The sequence below is a fragment of the Salmo salar genome, chromosome ssa15, assembly GCF_905237065.1.
Source record: "Salmo salar chromosome ssa15, Ssal_v3.1, whole genome shotgun sequence".
NCBI lineage: Eukaryota > Metazoa > Chordata > Actinopteri > Salmoniformes > Salmonidae > Salmo > Salmo salar.
In genome coordinates this window covers 96,200,619-96,224,814 of record NC_059456.1, presented here as the reverse complement: position 1 = coordinate 96,224,814, position 24,196 = coordinate 96,200,619, and the positions used below count along the sequence as shown (strand labels likewise).

Genomic DNA, 24,196 nt, shown 5'->3' with positions numbered 1-24,196 from the left:
CTAAGGTGTGTGTAAACTTCTAACTTCAACTGTATAATTCACTTTTTTGGCTACTACATGATTCCATGTGTTATCTACAATGTAGAAAATAGTTCAAATGAAGAAAAACCCTTGAATGAGTAGTTGTTTTAAAACTTTTCACCGGTAGCGTATATATTGAAGTGACATGTTCCCCTTAGGCACTGTTGTTTAGCCTATCTATCTCTGACGAGCCTGACGCGAAGGATATACTACTTCCTCGGGAACAGGCCCCGATCCCCGAGATCTGCCTCTAGAGTAGGTGGAGAAAGAGGGGCCGAAGGGCGGGCTGCCTTCTAAGAATTCGTAGGCGATCAAATAAACCCCCACTTCCCTCCATTCTGCTTGCAAACGAGAATAAATCGACGAGCTATGCGGAGAGAATAAAATCGATGAGTTATGTGGAAGATTAAACTACCAAACGGACATTAAAAGCTGTAACATGTTATGCTTCACGGAGTTGTGGCTTAACGATGACAATATCAACATGGTTAAACGATGTACCGGCAGGATAGAACAGTGGCGTCTGGTAAGACAAGGGGCGGTGGACTATGTATTTTGGTAAATAACAGCTGGTGCACGGTATCTCAGGAAGTCTCGAGTTATTGCTCGCCCGAGGTAGAGTATCTCATGATAAAATGTAGACCACATTACCTACCGAGAGAGTTTTCATCTGTATTCTTTGTAGCTGTTTACATACCGCCACAGTCAGAGGCTGGCACTAAGACAGCATTGAATGAGCTGTATTCCGCCATAAACAAACAAGAAAGCGCTCACCCAGAGGCGGTGCTCCTAGTAGCCGGGGACTTTAATGCAGGGAAACTTAAATCTGTTTTACTAAATTTCTATCAGCATGTTAAATGTGCAACCAGAGGAAAAAGAACTCTGGACCACCTTTACTCCACACTCATATGCATACACACGCATACAAACTCTGCTTTGCCCTCCATTTGGCCCTCCATTTGCCCTCCATTTGGCAAATCTGACCATAATTCTATCCTCCTGATTCCTGTGTACAAGCAAAAATTAAAGCAGGAAGCACCAATGACTAGATCAATAAAAAAGTGATATGGCAAAAAAAAGTGATAACGTCATCCCCACAGTGACCGTGTATGTACATACCCCAACCAGAAGCCATGGATTACAGGCAGCATCCGCACTGAGCTAAAGGCTAGAGCTGCCGCTTTCAAGGAGTGGGACTCTAACCCGGAAGCTTACTAGAAATCCCGCTATGACCTCTGACAAACCATCAAACAGGCAAAGCGTCAATACAGGACTAAGATCGAATCGTACTACACTGGCTCTGATGCTCGTCGGATGTGGCAGGACTTGCAAACCAGTACAGAGTACGAAGGGAAGCACAGCCGAGAGCTGCCCAGTGACACGAGCCTACCAGACAAGTTAAACTACTTCTATGCTCGCTTCGAGGCAAATAACACTGAAACATGCATGAGAGCACCAGCTGTTCCGAAGGATTGTGTGATCACGCTTTCCACAGCCGATGTGAGTAAGACCTTTAAACAGGTCAACATTCACAAGGCCGCAGGGCCAGACGGATTACCAGGACATGTACTGCAAGCATGCGCTGACCAACTGGCAGGTGTCTTCACTGACATTTTCAACCTCTCCTGTTCGAGTCTGTAATACCAATATGTTTAAGCAGACCACCATAGTGCCTGTACCCAAGAACACTAAGGTAACCTGCCTAAATGAAGCCATGAAGTGCTACAGAGGGTAGTGCGAACGGCCCAGAACAAGCTTCCTGCCATCCAGGACCTCTATACCATGCGGTGTCAGAGGAAGGCCCTAAAAATTGTCAAAGACTCCAGCCACCCTAGTCATAGACTGTTCTCTCTGCTACCACATGGCAAGCGGTACCGGAGCGCCAAGTCTAGGTCCAAGAGGCTTCTAAACAGCTTCTACCCCCAAGCCATAAGACTCCTGAACATCTAGTCAAATGGCTACCCAGACTATTTGCATTGCCCCCCCTCCCCTCTCCACACCACTGCCACTCTCTGTTGTCATCTATGCATAGTCACTTTAATAACTCTACCTACATGTACATACTACCTCAACAAACCGGTGCCCCCGCACATTGACTCTGTATCGGTACCCCCCCCGGTATATAGTGCTGCTCTTTAATTACTTGTTACTTTTCTCTTGTTCTTATCCATATTTTTTTTAAACTGCATTGTTGGTTAGTGGCTCGTAAGTAAGCATTTCACTGTAAGGTCTACACCTGTTGTATTCGGCACATGTGACTAATAACATTTGATTTGATTTGATATTTCAAAAGTATTGTGTTGTAGAGGCCAATGCTTTTGTGTCTGTTCCTGAGCTGTGACAACCAACACAACAGGATCAATGAAGCTTAACCCTATAAATGAATGATGATATTTACATAGAACAATCAACAATTGGACAAGAAAGGTAGAGTGGAGAAAAGAGGGTGTGTGCAGGTACTGAAATAGGAACAATAGCCATAATGAGAACATACCTCACCAAGAGGTTGAGATTAAGATGAATGATAAGGTGAACATAGAACAACACAGAGATAGAGAATGAAAGGAGGAAAGAAAGCAAGAGGTGAAAAGGGAAAGGGATGTGCGTACAGGGCAGGAAGTGAAATATGAACCAGTAATCGCTTTAGAGAATGTCCCTTCCCATTGGTGGACTCTCATAACTGTCATTTATTGGCCCTGAAGACCTGAGAGCGTGACAACCTAAATGTGAGATTGTACCCTTGCGGAGCAGCTCGTGATTTACTGACACTGTAGATCGACAGGGAACAACAGCCAACGGCATCATACGGTGTGGCCTCAACTGGTGGGAGACACCAGTCGAACTTACTCTTTGCGGTCACAAAAGAGAAGCTGTGTGATTCGGCAGCTGATTTGTTTGATGTCTTGTGTGGAAAGGCTAGTAGGCTAGTCTACCACGGCTGTGTGGAAAGGCTAGTAGTCTAGTCTACCACGGCTGTGTGGAAAGGCTAGTAGGCTAGTCTACCTCGGCTGTGTGGAAAGGCTAGTAGGCTAGTCTACCACGGCTGTGTGGAAAGGCTAGTAGGCTAGTCTACCTCGGCTGTGTGGAAAGGCTAGTAGGCTAGTCTACCACGGCTGTGTGGAAAGGCTAGTAGGCTAGTCTACCGCGGCTGTGTGGAAAGGCTAGTAGGCTAGTCTACCTCGACTGTGTGGAAAGGCTAGTAGGCTAGTCTACCTCGGCTGTGTGGAAAGGCTAGTAGGCTAGTCTACCACGGCTGTGTGGAAAGGCTAGTAGGCTAGTCAACCGCGGCTCTGTGGAAAGGCTAGTAGGCTAGTCTACCACGGCTGTGTGGAAAGGCTAGTAGGCTAGTCTACCACGGCTGTGTGGAAAGGCTAGTAGGCTAGTCTACCGCGGCTGTGTGGAAAGGCTAGTAGGCTAGTCTACCTCGACTGTGTGGAAAGGCTAGTAGGCTAGTCTACCACGGCTGTGGTAGGTGTTGGCTGTGGAGCTTATGCTACATAGCAGCTGTGTCCAAACTCTCTCTCAAATGGCACCCTATTCCTTGTGTAGTGCACTACTTTTGACCAGAGCCCTATGGGTCAATTCCATTTCAATTTTCTTAATTGAAAAATAATGAAGCAAATTGTTTGGAATTGAAATTTGAGTTTACTTCTTGAATGGAAAGAATTGAAATGGAATTGTGTTAGAGCACTGCTTACAAGACTAACCACCTCCATTGCTACCCTCTAGCCTTTAGCTCGATTTCCCTGTTTAATAACAGCACTTTTTCAAATATGTGTAATGTTTTATTCAGACAGTATTGAAGTAGAGGGGTAGATGAATGAGGAGAGGAGACCCAGCAGGAAGGATTGATGTCCCGTCTCCTGGGGCGACAGACAGATTTTTATGTGTGCTAGGAACTGTGTTACCATTAGACCACTAGACCACGGGGCTCTACACATAACAACCTCCGTATCCTACCACCTTTCAGCTCTGTCCCTACTGCTCTTATCATAAATCACATCAGGTGTTACCACTAGACTGCTTGTAGAGCTATGACCACCAGTCCTGTTCTTACCGTAAATCAGTCCCACCAGCCAACCGACCGCTCTGGTTTAGATCACTTACCACTCCAACTGGTCACTCCATCAAAGACAGCCAGCAGCAGCCAACCATACCTAAGCACTTAGGAAAGCCAGACATCCTCAACCAGAGACTTACTGAGGCAGTAAAAGTAGCCTGTTTCCATTAATGCAGTAGTACTAGTGTGTACCATTTACTGTGGTAGTAACACGTTTATTGTACCACCAGAGAAGGAAACCTGCACTATGATTGTATGCACTCTGCTTTGGCCCTTATCTCAAGTAATGAAAACAGTGTTCTTGATCTTGGATTTGCAAACATACTCTAGGCCTTTTCCACCTTATGAAAACTGTTTAAAATGAGAGAGACGGAGTGAGAGAGGGAGAGGGAGGGAGGGAGGGAGAGGTAGAGACTGATGAGCCAAATAGAGGATTAACATGGCATGACTCCCAGAGAGTGGCAGTCTGGCTAATGCACACACACACACACACACACACACACACACACACACACACACACACACACACACACACACACACACACACACACACACACACACACACACACACACACACACACACACACACACACACACACACACACACACACAGATGGTTGGATTTGTGTGTGTGCCACACTCTCACACCTCTCTCTCTAGCCCTCTCTTTCCCTCCCTCCCCCCTCTCTCCTCCCTCCCTCCCTCCATCCCTCTCCCCCACTTTGTCTGCGAGAGTGAGTATACAGAGTGATCCAGGGAGTTAATTACAGTGGGTGCCTGTCAGGCGGGAACAAAAACCCTGCACAGACAGCACAACTAACTGGTCTGGGGCGGTCTGGGCTAGGGTAGAAACCTCACAAACCAACCCCACAGGCTGGCTCACCCCAACCCTCTCTTCTCCTGTCAGCCCACTGAGCCCACACCGGCCTGACCCAATCCACCCGAAATCCACCCAAACCACCCATTCCACCCACTCCACCAAATCCACGCAAACCACCCATTCCACCCCAATCCAGCCCAAATCCATCCAGTCTACCCAATCCAGCCCAAATCCACCCAGTATACCCAATCCAGCCCAATCTACCCAGTCTACCCAATCCACCCCAAATCGACCCCATCCACCCAAACCACCCCAAATCCATCTAATCCACCAAAATCCACCCAGTCCACCCCAAATCCATCCAATCCACCCAAATCCACTCAATCCACCCTGTGTGGGAATGTATCAGTGTCCGAGAGTGTGTGTGTGTGTGTGTGTGTGTGTGTGTGTGTGTGTGTGTGTGTGTGTGTGTGTGTGTGTGTGTGTGTGTGTGTGTGTGTGTGTGTGTGTGTGTGTGTGTGTGTGGAATGAGCCAGGCAGCCAGGCGAGGGACAGCTGGATGGAGCTAGTCTAGCCAAGAGAGTAACCTGTCCAGGAACGACAGGTTCCGACCAGTCTTCTTCTTTTCTGGTTTTATGACGGTCAGCAAAACAAATGTTTCTAGGTGCATGCTGCCACCTACTGTACGGGTAGTGAACGAGGAAAATTCTTCTCACTTTCTCCACCTAAGAGACACACTAGACAGCCCTTACTCTTGTCACTTCTGTCTCTATCACCATAAAAGGGCACTTCAGGAATTCGTTGCATGTTTGCCACCACAATTGCAGCATTTCGCCTCAGCTGGCATATGATATTCCTCCCGTGCCTTTGGAAAGTTTTCAGACCCCTTGACTTTTTCCACATTTTGTTACGTTACAGCCTTATTCTAAAATTAATTAAAAATATTTTTTAAATCATCAGAAATCTACACACAAAACCCCATAATGATAAAGCCAGAACAGGGTTTTAAACATTTTTGGAAATTTGTTAAAACAAAAAACAAAAATACCTTATTTACTTAAGTATTCAGACCCTTTGCTATGACACTCGAAATTGAGTTCAGGTGCATCCTGTTTCTATTGATCCTCCTTGAGATGTTTCTACAACTTGATTGGAGTCCACCTGTAGTAAATTAAATTGATTGGACATGATTTGGGAAGGCACACAGCTGTCTATATAAGGTCCCACAGTTGACAGTGCATGTCAGAGCAAAAACCAAGCCATGAGGTCGAACGGATTGTCTGTAGAGCTCCAAGACAGGATTGTGTCGAGGTACAGATCTAGGGAAGGGTACCAAAACATTTCTGCAGCATTGAAGGTCCCCAAGAACACAGTGGCCTCCATCATTCTTCCATGAAAGAAGTTTGGAACTTCCTAGATCTGGGCGCCCGGCCAAACTGAGCAATCGGGGGAGAAGGGCCTTGGTCAGGGAGGTGACTAAGAACCCGATGGTCACTCAGACTCTAAAGTTCCTCTGTGGAGATGGGAGAACCTTCCAGAAAGACAACAATCTCTGCAGCACTCATCCAATCAGGACGTTCTGGTAGAGTGGCCAGACGGAAGCCACTCCTCAGTAAAAAGCACATGACAGTTTGCTTGGAGTTTGCCAAAAGGCACCTAAAGACTCTCAGACCATGAGAAACAAGATTCTCTGGTCTGATGAAACCAATATTGAACTCTTTGGCCTGAATGGCAAGCGTCACGTCTGGAGGAAACCTGGCACCATCCCTGCAGTGAAGCATGGTGGTGGCAGCATCATGCTGTGGGGATGTTTTTCAGTGACAGGGACTGGGAGACTAGTCAGGATTGAGGCAAAGATGAACGGAGCAGAGTACAGAGAGATCCTTGATGAAAACCTGCTCCAGAGCGCTCAGGACCTTAGACTGGGGCGAAGGTTCACCTTCCAACAGGACAATAACCCTAAGCATACAGCCAATACAACGCAGGAGTGGCTTCAGGACAAGTCTCTGAATGTCCTTGAGTAGCCCAGCCAAACCCCAGATTGTACAGCAACGCTCCCCATCCAACCTGACAGATCTTGAGAGATCTGCAGAGAACAATAGGAGAAACTCCCCAAATATAGGTGTGCCAAGCTTGTAGCGTCATACCCAAGAAGACTCGATGCTGTAATCGCTGCCAAAGGTGCTTCAACAAAGTACTGTGTAAGGGTCTGAATACATATGTAAATTTGGATTCTCCACTGGAATCCATTTCTCCTCACTATTATATCTACTCGACACGCCATCAGTTCAAACAAAACATCCGCTTCCGCCATCTTCCGTTCCGACCAGACAGCGGATGGAACGGCTTTTAGGTTCGCTTTACTGAAGAAAAGGGTTGCTTAGGGGCACTTTACCGCAGTAAAAGGTTGCTATGAGACAATCGTTAGAGATGTTGGAGTGATTTAAAGTGTCTTCTTAGAAACCACAACCAGCCAGGGAAGCCTGGCCTCCTGAGGATTCACCTTAGTATTTATGTCATGTCCACACACAGAGGTGCTAATGCTCTCTCTCTCTCTTTCTCTCTCGAACACACACACACACACACACACACACACACACACACACACACACACACACACACACACACACACACACACACACACACTCATACACACACACACATCCAGTACACACACACAGACACTCATACACACACACATCCAGTACACACACACGCATGCATACACACACACACACACACACACACACACACACACACACACACACACACACACACACACACACACGCATGCATACACACACACACACACGCATGCATACACACACACACACACACACACACACACACACACACACACACACACACACACACACACACACACACACACACACACACACACACACACACACACACACACATCCAGTACACACACACAGACACTCATACACCCACACACATCCAGTACACACACACAGACACTCATACACACACACATCCAGTACACACACACACGCATGCATACACACACACACATGCATGCATACACAAACACACACGCATGCATACACACACACACACACACACACGCATGCATACACACACACACACGCATACACAAACACGCACGCATACATACACAAACACGCACGCATGCATACACAAATATGCATGCATACACAAATACACATGCATGCATACACAAACACACATGCATGCATACACACAAGGCTCCAGTTGGGGGAAACATGGTATTTCTGTGGCAGACTCTCTAATCGAGATTGGGTTCTGGGTGCTTTAGATTAGGGACAACAAGGTTAGTTAAAGGTGGCATTATCATGTGTTCACTCAGCTCAGACCCTGCGGGGAGAGGAGACACTCTATTGGATTAAAGACAAAGATTAAAGGTCAAACAACCACAACAAGATAATATAATAGCACAGAAAAGTGTTAATCTGACGTGGAAGAAAGGCAGATTTATTTCACATATTTTGTTCATTTTGGCCATTGTAGTCCAGTCAGGGGGAAAAGGACCATTGTAGTCCGGTCAGGGGGAAAAGGACCATTGTAGTCCAGTCAGGGGGAATAGGGCCATTATAGTCCGGTCAGGGGGAAAAGGACCATTGTAGTCCAGTCAGGGGGAATAGGGCCATTGTAGTCCAGTCAGGGGGAAAAGGACCATTGTAGTCCGGTCAGGGGGAAAAGGACCATTATAGTCTGGTCAGGGGGAAAAGGGCCATTGTAGTCCAGTCAGGGGGAATAGGGCCATTGTAGTCCAGTCAGGGGGAAAAGGGCCATTGTAGTCCAGTCAGGGGGAATAGGGCCATTGTAGTCCAGTCAGGGGGAATAGGGCCATTGTAGTCCAGTCAGGGGGAATAGGGCCATTGTAGTCCAGTCAGGGGGAATAGGGCCATTATAGTCCGGTCAGGGGGAATAGGGCCATTGTAGTCCAGTCAGGGGGAATAGGGCCATTATAGTCCGGTCAGGGGGAAAAGGGCCATTATAGTCCGGTCAGGGGGAATAGGGCCATTATAGTCTGGTCAGGGGGAATAGGGCCATTGTAGTCCGGTCAGGGGGAAAAGGGCCATTGTAGTCCAGTCAGGGGGAAAAGGGCCATTGTAGTCCAGTCAGGGGGAATAGGGCCATTGTAGTCCAGTCAGGGGGAATAGGGCCATTGTAGTCCGGTCAGGGGGAAAAGGGCCATTGTAGTCCAGTCAGGGGGAAAAGGGCCATTGTAGTCCAGTCAGGGGGAATAGGGCCATTGTAGTCCGGTCAGGGGGAAAAGGGCCATTGTAGTCCGGTCAGGGGGAAAAGGGCCATTGTAGTCCAGTCAGGGGGAAAAGGGCCATTGTAGTCCAGTCAGGGGGAAAAGGGCCATTGTAGTCCAGTCAGGGGGAAAAGGGCCATTGTAGTCCAGTCAGGGGGAAAAGGGCCATTGTAGTCCAGTCAGGGGGAAAAGGACCATTGTAGTCCAGTCAGGGGGAAAAGGGCCATTGTAGTCCAGTCAGGGGGAAAAGGGCCATTGTAGTCCGGTCAGGGGGAATAGGGCCATTGTAGTCCGGTCAGGGGGAATAGGGCCATTGTAGTCCAGTCAGGGGGAAAAGGGCCATTGTAGTCCAGTCAGGGGGAAAACATGGATACAGAGACAGAAAAATGGTATCCACATATCATCTGACTCTGGGGAAGTAGATAAAGTGCCTCATTGGCAAAATCCCGAAGTATCCCATTAAGGGGCGACAAGTCAATGCAGGTGGTCAGTCCAGTTCAAGTGGTCAGCGGTCTGATGGCTTGTAGATAGAAACTGTCTCTGAGCTTCTTGGTATTAGACCTCATGCTCCGATACTGTCTGCCAGACAGTAAGGGAGTTCATGGCTGGGGTGTGTGGGGTCCTTGATGATGCTGCGTGCCTTCCTCAGGCACCGTACAGCACCCACTGAAGGGCCTTGCGGAAGTCGGAAGTTGACATACACCTTAGCCAAATACATTTAAACTCAGTTTTTCACAATTCCTGACATGTAATTCTAGTAAAAATTCCTTGTCTTAGGACAGTTAGGATCACCACTTTATTTTAAGAATGTGAAATGTCAGAGTAATAGTAGAGAGAATTATTTATTTCAGCTTTTATTTCTTTCATCAAAATTCCCAGTGGGTCAGAAGTTTACATACACTCAATTAGTATTTGGTAGCATTGCCTTTAAATTGTTTAACTTGGGTGAAACATTTTGGGTAGACTTCCAAAAGCTTCCCACAATAAGTTGGGTGAATTTTGGCCCATTCCTCCTGACGGTAATGGTGTAACTGAGTCAGGTTTGTAGGCCTCCTTGCTCGCACACGCTTTTTCAGTTCTGCTCACAAATTTTCTATGGGATTGAGGTCAGGGCTTTGTGATGGCCACTCAAATACCTTGACTTTGTTGTCCTTAAGCCATTTTGCCAGAACTTTAAAAGCATGCTTGGGGTCATTGTCCATTTGAAAGACCCATTTGCGACCAAGCTTTAACTTCCTGACTGATGTCTTGAGATGTTGCTTCAATATATCCACATAATTGTCTTCCCTCATGGTGCCATCTATTTTGTGAAGTGCACCAGTCCCTCCTGCAGCAAAGCACCCCCACAACATGATGCTGCCACCACCGTGCTTCACGGTTGGGATGGTGTTCTTCGGCTTGCAAGCCTCCCCCTTTTTCCTCCAAACATAATGATGGTCATTATGGGCAAACAGTTCTATTTTTCTTTCATCACACCAGAGGACATTTCTCCAAAAAGTATGATCTTTGTCCCCATGTGCAGTTGCAAACCGTAGTCTGGCTTTTTTATGGTGGTTTTGGAGCAGTGGCTTCTTCCTTGCTGAGCGGCCTTTCAGGTTATGTCGATATAGGACTCGTTTTACTGTTGATATAGATACTTTTGTACCCGTTTCCTCCAGCATCTTCACAAGGTCCTTTGCTGTTGTTCTGGGATTGATTTGCACTTTTCTCACCAAAATACATTCATCTCTAGGAGACAGAATGCGTCTCCTTCCTGAGCCTTATGACGGCTGTGTGGTCCCATGGTGTTTATACTTGCGTACTATTGTTTGTACAGATGAACATGGTACCTTCAGGCGTTTGGAAATTGCTCCAAGGATGAACCAGACTTGTGGAGGTCTACAATTTTTTTTCTGAGGTCTTGGCTGATTTCTTTTCATTTTCCCATGATGTCAAGCAAAGAGACACTGTGTTTGAAGGTAGGCCTTGAAATACATCCACAGGTACACCTCCAATTGACTCAAATTATGTCAATTAGCCTATCAGAAGCTTCTAAAGCCATGACATCTTTTTTCTGGAATTTTCCAAGCTGTTTAAAGGCACAGTCAACTTAGTGTATGTAAACTTCTGACCCACTGGAATTGTGATAGAGTAAATTATAAGTGAAATAATCTGTCTGTAAACAATTGTTGGAAAAATTACTTGTGTCATGCACAAAGTACATGTCCTAAACGACTTGCCAAAACTATAGTTTGTTAACAATACATTTTTGTGGAGTGGCTGAAAAACGAGTTTTAATGACTCCAACGTAAGTGTATGTAAACTTACGACTTCAACTGTACATACCCACTTTTTTCAGTGGGCATTGCCTATACTCACTTCTTAATTCGTTTTGTTGCGTATCAAAGTAGTGTAGTGGAGGTATTCGACTAATTAATTATGTAATACAATAGAGAAATCATGCACAAAGTAGCCTACACAATCGAAAAGCATGTGAAATATATTCACATGCGCGCAGCACACAGCCTAGTGTCTGTGTTCATATTTCAGAAGAAATATGAACACAGAAATACTGGACATTTTGAACTCCACTGGTGACGATTTGATAAAATTACAGTCATGGTCCTGAATTGGACTGCCATTTTTCTGATCTCGGTCTTGACTTGGCCTCAAACCTCTCGTCCCCCTCCCGGTCTTGACTCGGCCTCGAACCTCTCGTCCCACTCCCAGTCTTGACTCGGCCTCGAACCTCCCGTCCCCCTCCCGGTCTTGACTTGGCCTCGAACCTCTCGTCCCCCTCCCGGTCTTGACTCGGCCTCTAACCTCTCGTCCCCCTCCCGGACTTGACTCGGCCTCGAACCTCTCGTCCCCCTCCCGGGCTTGACTCGATCACGCCTCCGGTCTTGGTCTTGAATCGGTCTCACTTTAGGTGGTGAAGGCGAAGGTCGAGTCATGTGTCCTCCGAAACAAACACCCGCCCACTTAACCCGGAAGCCAGCCGCACCGATGAGAGGAAACACTGTTCAACTGACGAACGAGGTCAGCCTGCAGGCGCCCGGCCTGCAGCTTTGGTTTTCTTGGGCACTGGGACGATGGTGGTCTCCTTGAAGGGAGCTGGGGACTACAGCCTGGGACAGGGACAGTTTGAAGATGTCCGAGAAGACGCCCGCCAGCTGGTCAGCACACACTGTGATGATGTAGCCAGGCATGACATCTGGGCTACCCGGTCGCCTCACATTCTCAACCACTAAAACGCTTATAGCCTCTCTCAACATGACAGCCACACTTCAGTTAGCTAACAGTATGTACTCACACCCCTAGCTACTCCTCTGTACACACGCACAGAGAATTACCAGTGACCCGTGGATCTGGTTTCCTACAGGCCATACCTCCCCCTTTCACATGTTAGGTGAATAATCTCCTCTATCTCCCGCATAGACACACCTGAGATGTTAGTTTATAGTAGATAAACCTATCAATAGGAGGTGTATCTTAAACTCACTGGTGTAAAGTACTTAAGTAAAAATACTTTAAAGTACTACTTAAGTCGTTTTTTTTGGTATCTGTACTTTACTATTTATTTTTTACTTTTACTTATCATCCCTACTGCCTCTGATCTGGTGGACTCAGTAAATACAAATGCTTCGTTTGTAAATTATGTCTGACAGTTGAAGTGTGCCCCTGACTATCGGTATATTAAAAAAACAAGAAAATTGTGGCATCTAGTTTGACATATATATGGAATTTAAACTTTTACTTTTACTTTTGATACTTAAGTATATTTAAAATCAAATACTTTTAGACTTTTCCTCAAGTAGTATTTTACTGGGTGACTTTCACTTTTACTTGAGTCATTTTCTGTTAAGGTATCTTTACTTTTGCTCAAGTATGACAATTGGGTACTTTTTCCACCACTGCTAAAACTGTTGTCTATTTATGGTAATGTCGAGGAGGAATGGAGAGGCCCCTCACAGTCCAAACGAAGTGGGGTTGTTTCCCAGCTGACTGGACACAGATGTCTGTCATGTTGGCTGACTGTCTTACCGGCTGTCTGTCAGGCTGACTGACTGCTTTATAGGCCTTGCTGACCCGGAACCTGGCTGGCTGGCCTTCTGCTTAACAGAAGGTGTCTGGTTCAAAACCGTGTCTGGTCCAAAACAGTGTCATGGTGTGTCTGGTCCAAAACAGTGTCATGGTGTGTCTGGTCCAAAACAGTGTCATGGTGTGTCTGGTCCAAAACAGTGTCATGGTGTGTCTGGTCCAAAACAGTGTCATGGTGTGTCTGGTCCAAAACAGTGTCATGGTGTGTCTGGTCCAAAACAGTGTCATGGTGTGTCTGGTCCAAATCAGTGTCATGGTGTGTCTGGTCCAAAACAGTGTCATGGTGTGTCTGGTCCAAATCAGTGTCATGGTGTGTCTGGTCCAAAACAGTGTCATGGTGTGTCTGGTCCAAAACAGTGTCATGGTGTGTCTGGTCCAAATCAGTGTCATGGTGTGTCTGGTCCAAGACAGTGTCATGGTGTGTCTGGTCCAAAACAGTGTCATGGTGTGTCTGGTCCAAGACAGTGTCATGGTGTGTCTGGTCCAAGACAGTGTCATGGTGTGTCTGGTCCAAGACAGTGTCATGGTGTGTCTGGTCCAAAACAGTGTCATGGTGTGTCTGGTCCAAAACAGTGTCATGGTGTGTCTGGTCCAAGACAGTGTCATGGTGTGGTTGGTCCAAAACAGTCTCATGGTGTGGTTGGGGTCAACCTGGGTCATGTCTGAGTATATTTACAAGCCTGTGGCTTGTGACTGTGGTTATGGGCCAGGAAGTGGGACTGAAGCCGCCACACAGAATGTCTTAGTCTGTTTAAAGACAGAGTTACAGGCCTGTCACTGTGACTGGGCTGGAGATGCAGTGTTGTGCACGTTACCAAACCCATTACCCATACATAGTACATTACCAAAACACATTATCAAACATAACGCTAGTCTACTGTCAAGTTCCTCGTATTCTCCCTCATCGGAAGATATGTCGAAATCACTCGATGACCAATACGCAGCGGGTTGACTGTTCCACATCATATTTATTATAGATGGAAACGACAAAACAAAATAAACACGTAAAGGAGAAAGGTGACAGTTTCACAGGTGAAACGAAACACAGTGCAAAATACAATTACCCACAAACACACAGACAAACACACCCTACTAATATAGGACTCCCAATCAAAGGCAACTCAACACACCTGCCTTCAATTGAGAGTCCAGCACCCAACCTACACACAGAAAACCTAACCTAGAACCTAAACCAACACTCACAACCCCACTATACCATAACCAAACATAACTCTGCCACGTCCTGACCAAATATAATACAAAAATACCTAAGTATATGGTCAGGACGTGACATCTACTGTACTTACAACCTGATTTACAAGCCTGCCACCAGACAACACATTGCCAAACAGCACATTACCCATTCACATTACATTACCAAAACACATTATCAAACACCTTACTAAACACATTACCAAATACTTTTTTTATCGGGAGCAACTGTGAACAATAGCCATGTCAGACATGAATTACATCTAATTGGCCAATCTTATTGTTCTCTGATAGCTCAGGGATACAATCTTACAATACACATTACCAAACAGATTACCACACTACACATACGGGCCATTATTTGTAGACTTTTAGCCCTGTTCATGTTCAGTAATGTGTTTTTCTCTGAGTGCTACATTGTTATTATCAGCATTAAGGGGCTGTTTGGCTTAGGGGCCCAAAATAGCTGCTTTATAACAACCAGTTAAGTGGTGCAACTATATTCAGTTCGTGTCCTAAATGGTACCCGTTTTTTTTATAGGCCCTGGTCAAAAGTAGTGCACTTTAAAGGGAATAGGGTCCCATTTGGAATGCATTCATAATCGTCAAATGGGTTGGAGTCATCGAGCAACATCAACACACAAGGACTTGTTAGGAATTATCAGACAGACACTAGATAATGGTTTATTTATGTTATGTGGGAGCCAGAGGAGTTGTGTAGATTATTGCATGATTGCGTCACCAATAGCAATCTATTGCCCCTGGTCAAAAGTAGTGCACTATTATAGGGAATAGGTTGCCATTGGCAACACACACCATATGTATCACACCACTTAACTTAGTAACTAGGATATTCACTCAGAGGGAATGCAGAGAGACACCCACTAGGTTGTACACAATAGGCCTCTTTCATAGCTGCCCCTATCTCTTTCACTCCCTCTCTTCCTCTGTTTCTCTCTCTGTGTTACTCTGTTGCTCTCTCTCCCCCATTTGTCTTGTGGTCAGCTTGATCTTCTTTCTTTTCTCAACCGTGTGTTTGTCTTTTGTGTATGTTATCACATCGTATACTGCCAGTTTGTTTGCTTTGCTGTAGTAAAGTGTCAATATTTTCATAGCTTAGTAGTTTTTGTAAACCACATATAGTATCTATTTTATTGTGCATCGAATAGCTGGCCAGCGTACTGTGAGATTTGATTCTGGGTTCTGAGAATACATATTTATCAATGAGATTTCTGCTCCATTGTCAGCAGTAATAGTATATGCTGGTATGTTCAGCAGTCTTTAGAATGAATGGAGGATTATGTCTTATTTATGCAGCCCCAGAGCATATATTCTACCGCCTTAACATATTGTAGAGAGCAGATGTGTGTGTGTGTGTGTGTGCGCGTGTGTGCGCGCGTGCGCGTGCGTGTGTGTGTGCGTGTGTGTGTGTGTGTGTGTGTGTGTGTGTGTGTGTGTGTGTGTGTGTGTGTGTGTGTGTGTGTGTGTGTGTGTGTGTGTGTGTTTGTCTGGGGCTGCCATGACATAACAGACAGGATAATTATGATAATTGACCCTAGTGACCTTTGCTGACCCCAGATTGTCTGACCTGACTCTGGTAAACACAATAGATGCACCAGGGGAGAGGCCAGAATGAATATCTCTACGGGGAGAGCTGCTGGTTCAGTGGAGAGAAAATGGGGAGGTAATGAGACAGATGGCCATACAGGGACAGATGACAAGCAGTGACACAGGGTGGTGCTCTGATTATACACAATGACATTATGACAGATGCAGTCAGACGATTACCAACGGAAACGACACACACACAATCACGTTGTAAGGGAGTTAGATGCAGAAATAATGTAAAGAGGCCTAGACAGACCTAAGGACACATCCACTAACACCCAGAGTCCCAGACATATAAAAACACTCACACATAAAGCCAGTCAGACTGTGACGCAGCAGAGAGTCTAGGAGAGGAGAGGAGTGGAGAGGCAGTGGGGCAGTCCCAATTTAAAGATGCTGAGAGAGAGAGAGAGAGAGAGAGAGAGAGAGAGAGAGAGAAACACTTCATTACAATTCGATTATTTACAATGAAATGGTGGTTCTATGTGTTATGTCTCCCTGAGTGCTGCCAAGGGTTACTACATCAGGTGTTGGTGAGGAAATGGACGCCTCACAGCAAAAGTTTTGTGGGTGATGCTCTTGCTCAGATTGTTGTTCCTTCTAAACTTCAAGATGTAGTTTTGAAAACATCTCATGACAGTTCTGGTCATTTAGCGGTTAGTTAAACCTATGATCGAATTTGGCAAAATTTTTAATGGCCTCGTTTAAAGAAAGACATTTCCACTTACATCAAAACATGCCCTGTTTGTCAGCTGACTGGGAAGCCTAATCAGATGTTAAGGCCAGACCAGCTACAACCTATTCCTGTTACAGGCCAGCCATTTGAGCATTTGATTATTGATTTTGTTGGACCCTTACCCCGTTCTAATGCTGGTAGCACCTACCTGTTAACTGTGATGTGTCAGCCTACGAGATATTCTGCAGCCTATCCACTTCGCAACATTACCACTAAGTCTGTTGTGAAGGCTTTGTCACAGTTCATCTACCTTTTTTGGAATACTTAAGATGATTCAGAGCGATCACGGTTCCAACTTCACTTCGCACATATTTGCACAGGTCTTGCGTACTGCACTGAATTAGAAGGTGACTGGGAAGAGGGGTTACCCTGGTTGCTACTCTGCTAAAGAAGTATCACAGAGCACTGGGTTCAGTCCTAATGACCTTGTTTTTGGTCATGCTGTATGTGGTCCCCTTGCTCTATTAAAGGAGGATTGGAAGGGGGTTGAGCCTCCCCCAAATTTGTTGTCATATGTTAGTGGTTTCCGACACAGGTTGTATGGAGCCTGTGAAATGGCTAAAGAAAAACTAGCATCCTCGAAGGTCAGGATGGAGCAAGGAGACAATTGCCTTAATCTGGGCGTTGCAGCATTTTGATGTATATGTGGGGTCGGGTGTGGTCCCTATTGTGGTTTACACTGACCACAACCCCTTTACTTTCCTGCACACCATGCTTTGCTCAAATCGCAGGATTATGCGCTGGTGTTTGTTCCTGCAGGCGTTCCATTTGGATGTGCGACATGTAAAAGGTGTGGATAATGTGGTGGCTGATGCGCTTTCCCGTGCACCGATTTAGTCGACCTTCGGACGCCTTTGTTGCGTTTGTTTATCTTTTCGGTTGGTGGTATGTACATGGTTTATTTAGTCCTTCCTGTTGCTCTGGCTTCTGCTCTCCTGTCGCTCGGTCTCCATTTCTTTCTCTGAAATTGTTGCTTCCAGGTACAGTGGTTGCTGAGGTCAGATGGGGTTAGGCGATTTGGTTGGGTTGGTGTCATGGGCATCCGGTGGGCCTCTTACCTTTATGGTTTGTATAGTATTTTGTGTCTGAACCTTTAATAGTTATGGTTTTTGATCAGTTGTATTTGTGTGGTTGGGGGTTTTGTTTTCGGGTCCTTGTTAGACCCCGGTTTTTAGGTGGGGTGGGGAGTTACACCCCCCTCACTCTCCCTGCCTACTTCTCTGTGTTTGTGCTTTTATTTGCAGATTGGGGACAGGTGGAGCTGATTGGGTCGTTAAGGTGACAAGTTGCACCTGGGTTTGGGATCAACTAGGAGATAAAAGTTCCTGGTGCACAGTCCTGGCTCTCTCTCTCCACAAGCACCATTTTGTTTTGTGAACTGGTTGATTATGGTTTTTTGATTAGGTGCACCCTTCAACACTTACACACATTTTACCTTCAGCCATGCATCTCCGTTACACCCCTCACATGCCTACTTTCACACTTCAAAGTTTAGTTTTCCTTTGTAGTTTTATACTTTGTTAGTTATTTAATAAATATTTGTGTTACTCCTTAACTGCCAACATGTCATTTACATTTTAGTCATTTAGCAGACGCTCTTATCCAGAGCGACTTACAGTACAGTGCATACATTTTTACATACTGGCCCCCCCGTGGGAATCGAACCCACAACTCTGGCGTTGCAAGCGCCATGCTCTACCAACTGAGCTACAGTGGGACCATCTAAGAGCCAGGTTGTGACATCTGTAGCTCAGTTGGTAGCGCTTGGCACGTACAATGGCAGGATAGTGGGTTCGATTCCTGGGACCACCCATATGTAAAAATGTATGCATGCATGACTATAAGTCAGTTTGGATAAAAAACATATTTATTATATTAAATGTCTGCAGTAGTAGCTCCTCTCCCTGCAGACAAGGACTCATCAACACAGAGCCTACACAAATGGAAAGCAAAATATTATGAATGCTATTCCTGGGATGTTTTAGGCTGGGTTTCTGTACAGCACTTTGAGACATCAGCTGATGTAAGAAGGGCTATATAAATACATTTGATATGATTTGATTGTTGTTAGTTGTTATCATGAACCTGACAGGTGCTAGCTAGAGGATGGTAGTTATCATGAACCTGACAGGTGCTAGCTAGAGGATGGTAGTTATCATGAACCTGACAGGTACTAGCTAGAGGATGGTAGTTATCATGAACCTGACAGGTGCTAGCTAGAGGATGGTAGTTATCATGAACCTGACAGGTGCTAGCTAGAGGATAGTAGTTATCATGAACCTGATAGGTGCTAGCTAGAGGATGGTAGTTATCATGAACCTGACAGGTGCTAGCTAGAGGATGGTAGTTATCATGAACCTGACAGGTGCTAGCTAGAGGATGGTAGTTGTTATCATGAACCTGACAGGTGCTAGCTAGAGGATGGTAGTTGTTATCATGAACCTGACAGGTGCTAGCTAGAGGATGGTAGTTATCATGAACCTGACAGGTGTAGCTAGAGGATGGTAGTTATCATGAACCTGACAGGTGCTAGCTAGAGGATGGTAGTTATCATGAACCTGACAGGTGCTAGCTAGAGGATGGTAGTTATCATGAACCTGACAGGTGCTAGCTAGAGGATGGTAGTTGTTATCATGAACCTGACAGGTGCTAGCTAGAGGATGGTAGTTATCATGAACCTGACAGGTGGTAGCTAGAGGATGGTAGTTATCATGAACCTGACAGGTGCAAGCTAGAGGATGGTAGTTATCATGAACCTGACAGGTGGTAGCTAGAGGATGGTAGTTATCATGAACCTGACAGGTGCAAGCTAGAGGATGGTAGTTATCATGAACCTGACAGGTGGTAGCTAGAGGATGGTAGTTATCATGAACCTGACAGGTGCTAGCTAGAGGATGGTAGTTATTATCATGAACCTGACAGGTGTAGCTAGAGGATGGTAGTTATCATGAAGCTGACAGGTGCTAGCTAGAGGATGGTAGTTATCATGAACCTGACAGGTGTAGCTAGAGGATGGTAGTTATCATGACCCTGACAGGTGCTAGCTAGAGGATGGTAGTTATCATGAACCTGACAGGTGCTAGCTAGAGGATGGTAGTTGTTATCATGAACCTGTCAGGTGCTAGCTAGAGGATGGTAGTTGTTATCATGACCCTGACAGGTGCTAGCTAGAGGATGGTAGTTATCATGAACCTGACAGGTGCTAGCTAGAGGATGGTAGTTATCATGAACCTGACAGGTGGTAGCTAGAGGATGGTAGTTATCATGACCCTGACAGGTGCTAGCTAGAGGATGGTAGTTATCATGAACCTGACAGGTGCTAGCTAGAGGATGGTAGTTGTTTTCATGAACTTGACAGGTGCTAGCTAAGAGATAGTAGTTTTTTTGTATTTTCTTGCTTTGTTTTGCAATATGGCCATCAAGCCTTGTTACCACTTGTTGCAAGTGTCACGTCTGCGGTTTCCCCGCCTCAGGTCATGACCTTTGGTTGTTGTCCTATTCAGTCTAAAGCGTGATGTTGAATGATGCCTAAGAGACCACAAGTGACAAGGTCAACTGAGGTCAATGACCACAAAAAGCCCACAATGCTTCATTTGTTCTTTTTTCGGTGACAATTGTTAGGACAGCTGCCATCTGTGAAATGGCTAAGGGGCCCATATGCTTCAACATTAATTTATTGATATCATACAAAAGTGTCCTGTCATCCTATCATACATAAATGTAAAATCATTCAGCATTTCCTAATAGTATAAAAGCATGTGGAATGGTTCTGACTTAGATTTTTTTCTTCACCCTGTAATAGAGAAGTGTTTAAGTCTGTGATCTCTCCTGGGTTGAAATTAATATGTATTGCATAGCATATTTTTTTGTGCTGTATGTTTTCTAACTGCGTACCTGCATCACAATTTCTCATCAAGTAGCTGAATATATCCAAAGTGTGTATTTGCCAGAAGCCAACAGAGGAGCCAGTCAGTAGTCTGCTGTGTGTGTGTGTGTGTGTGTGTGTATGCTGTGTGTGTCTGTTTCCACCATGAGTGTGGCTGTCTGCGTGTGTGTGCGTGCGCATGCATGTGTGTGTATGCATACTTCTGTGTGTGTGTGTGTGTGTGTGTGTGTGTGTGTGTGTGTGTGTGTGTGTGTGTGTGTGTGTGTGTGTGTGTGTGTGTGTGTGTGTGTGTTCCCCAATGATTTACTGCCAGTGAATGGATTTCTGCAGCATCCGCCATACTGGGCCTAATAGCAGCGTTGGAGATGCATCTGAATGAGTTGTACAGGCTGAGGTGGGGTGTTGGCTCTCCACTGATGCAGATGAAACTATGTTCTGCTACCGCCATCTAGTGGTTGTAGATGTGTAATTAAATGAAACATGGTTGCTTGGTAGTGTAAAGAGGTCTGACTGATTGGTATAGTTCTCCAGTATTGGCTCTGTTGTTGACAGTACTGTTTCCTGATTGGTATAGATCTCCAGTATTGGCTCTGTTATTGACAGTACTGTTTCCTGATTGGTATAGTTCTCCTGTATTGGCTCTGTTATTGACAGTACTGTTTCCTGATTGGTATAGTTCTCCAGTATTGGCTCTGTTGTTGACAGTACTGTTTCCTGATTGGTATAGTTCACCTGTATTGGCTCTGTTGTTGACAGTACTGTTTCCTGATTGGTATAGATCTCCAGTATTGGCTCTGTTATTGACAGTACTGTTTCCTGATTGGTATAGTTCTCCTGTATTGGCTCTGTTGTTGACAGTACTGTTTCCTGATTGGTATAGTTCTCTTGTATTGGCTCTGTTGTTGACAGTACTGTTTCCTGATTGGTATAGTTCTCTTGTATTGGCTCTGTTGTTGACAGTACTGTTTCCTGATTGGTATAGTTCTCCAGTATTGGCTCTGTTGTTGACAGTACTGTTTCCTGATTGGTATAGTTCTCTTGTATTGGCTCTGTTGTTGACAGTACTGTTTCCTGATTGGTATAGTTCTCTTGTATTGGCTCTGTTATTGACAGTACTGTTTCCTGATTGGTATAGTTCTCTTGTATTGGCTCTGTTGTTGACAGTACTGTTTCCTGATTGGTATAGTTCACCTGTATTGGCTCTGTTGTTGACAGTACTGTTTCCTGAAAGCATGCTCCCCGTAATCTCAGGTTTAGTATATGCATCGTCTCCTGAAAGCATTCTTCTTGTCATAGGTTTCATGTTCAGTGTATGGTGATGGTGGAATGTGCAGAAGTGTGAACCTATACCACTTGAAAACAGATCTAAGCACTTTAAACCCATTGTTTGTTTTTGTACAATATTAGGAGTGTAGCACTGAGCGCTGTCTAGGCTGTGGGTATGTTCTTACTGATGAAGACCTTTGGGGTTGAAATGTTGGCCTGCTGGAGCATTCAACAGTGTGCAGGTATCGATCTTTGTAACTTGATCTCACAACCAAGTGCTCTCACTGATGTCTACTTATGTCTAACCTGCGTTGTGTGTATTCCTGTGTGTCTACAGGACCGTAAGCTGACCAAGGCAGAGCAGCAGCGTTTTAAGGAGGAGGCAGAGATGCTGAAGGGGCTCCAGCATCCTAACATTGTCCGTTTCTATGACTCCTGGGAGTCAGTGCTGCGAGGGAAGAAGTGCATCGTCCTGGTCACCGAACTCATGACCTCGGGGACACTCAAAACGTAGGTAGAAGACACACACACATAGACAGACCGACACACACATGCACACCACTGCTCAGCGTCAAATAGGGTTACACCAAAGACATGACGGCTCACTCTAGCTTCCTGTAAATTGGAACCAGTGAGTTGGCTAATCAGAGTGCATTCATGAGGATGTTGATATTCTCTCTGTAGAAATAGCGTCTCACTTTAAATAAAGTATTTCTCATGAAGTTTAATGAAGCCTCTATAAGCCGATGCATCACAAATCACTTATAACCAAATGTTACCTACCGCCTCGATTCAGTGTTATGTAGCAACATTTCTTACATTAGATAAAATTAGAGACTCAGAGATCCAAAATGTTATATCATACACTGCAGTTGAGGAACAATGAGAAAGTAATTCTGCTTCGAAAGATGATACATTTGTAACTACACTTTTGAGAAAATGGTCCTTGAATGTTTTGGTACACCTACTGGAGAGCTCTTCTTTGTCTACACCCATTCAGCATCACTCACACCCTCTTAAGCCTTAGCCCCACCTATCTCTTTAAGGATTCACATGTGAGGCCATGTGCTAAACAGAGTGAGTAAGGTAGTGTAGTAAAGAACCATAGATATGAAGACTAAAAGTTGTGAAAGTAGTAGCCTACAATAAGGAAAGACTCCAGGTAAAGTCACACTTGATCTAGTCTTTGGCCTATATCCTAATCTGACTTTGCTACAGGTCATGTTGTTCTTCACATTACTATCTCTGGTAAACACACACTATATCAAATCAAATCAATGTTTATTTGTCACATGAACAGGATGCAGAAGGTGTAAACGGTACAGTGAAATGGTTACTTGTATATTTGCATAGTAGCAATATCAAAAATAGAAAGTGTCCAAATTGATGGGTCACGTGAAATAAATGCTATAAACACCCCTCAGTCACATCTAGCTAAGTGGATGGGTCACTATTGTCTAGACATTTACACATGTTCAAGAAATACAATAGATGGCCGTAATCACCCCCAGACACACCTGGCTAACTTGATGGGTCATGTAATCATCTGGCAAAGTGTAGTCTTGTTTAGACATGTAGCTAGCTAGCTAAACAATGAACCATAAATCCAACCCATAGCTACAGTATAAACCGATTGTCATAGCTAGCCACCATTCATGAAATGCTGTTGTATGAATCTGCAGGTAGCTAAAGCTAACCAATTAGGTTCAGCTTTAGCTAGCTAGCTAACATTAGGCTATAACTAGCAATGCAAATGGCTTTCAGAGATACTAATAATATTTCTACACAGATCATATACGTAACGTTCGCTAGCTAGCTAACAGTATGCTTTAACTTGCAATGAAAACAACTTTCTGACAAAATTAGAAATGTATAATATCTGAAAATGTAGCTAGACTCTTACCCAAATACATGGATGAATCCTTCACAGCAGCATGTCTTTTCTGTTTTGTTTGTAGCTAGCTACAGCTTGTTTGGTCTGTTTTGTCAAGTCACTCCAGTTCACACGTGTGCCAAATGTAGTCCATCACAACTTTTTTCCACTGATCTTTGTTGATAGCACTGGCTAAATTCAGGGCATCAATGTTGTTGAGAGCAGTAACAACACTTGCAGTTCTCCATGGCTAACATTATATATATATTTTTAAACGTGGTAGCAAGGATTATCTACACATACTGAGCAGCTCATGTTATAGACAAAAGCGTTCTACATGGCAGACCAATCCGAACTCATCTCTTGG

The 24,196-nt window shown here is 45.0% G+C and overlaps 1 protein-coding gene across 1 annotated transcript in view; it reads left to right on the top strand.

The window, feature by feature from the left end:
- Positions 1-24,196, top strand: part of LOC106572720 (uncharacterized) — a 107,069-nt gene that overhangs the window by 30,964 nt on the left and 51,909 nt on the right. Inside the window, exon 3 of the mRNA XM_045696109.1 lies at positions 22,294-22,466. Coding sequence (XP_045552065.1) covers positions 22,294-22,466 — 173 coding nt within the window. The remainder of the gene's footprint in view (positions 1-22,293; positions 22,467-24,196) is intronic.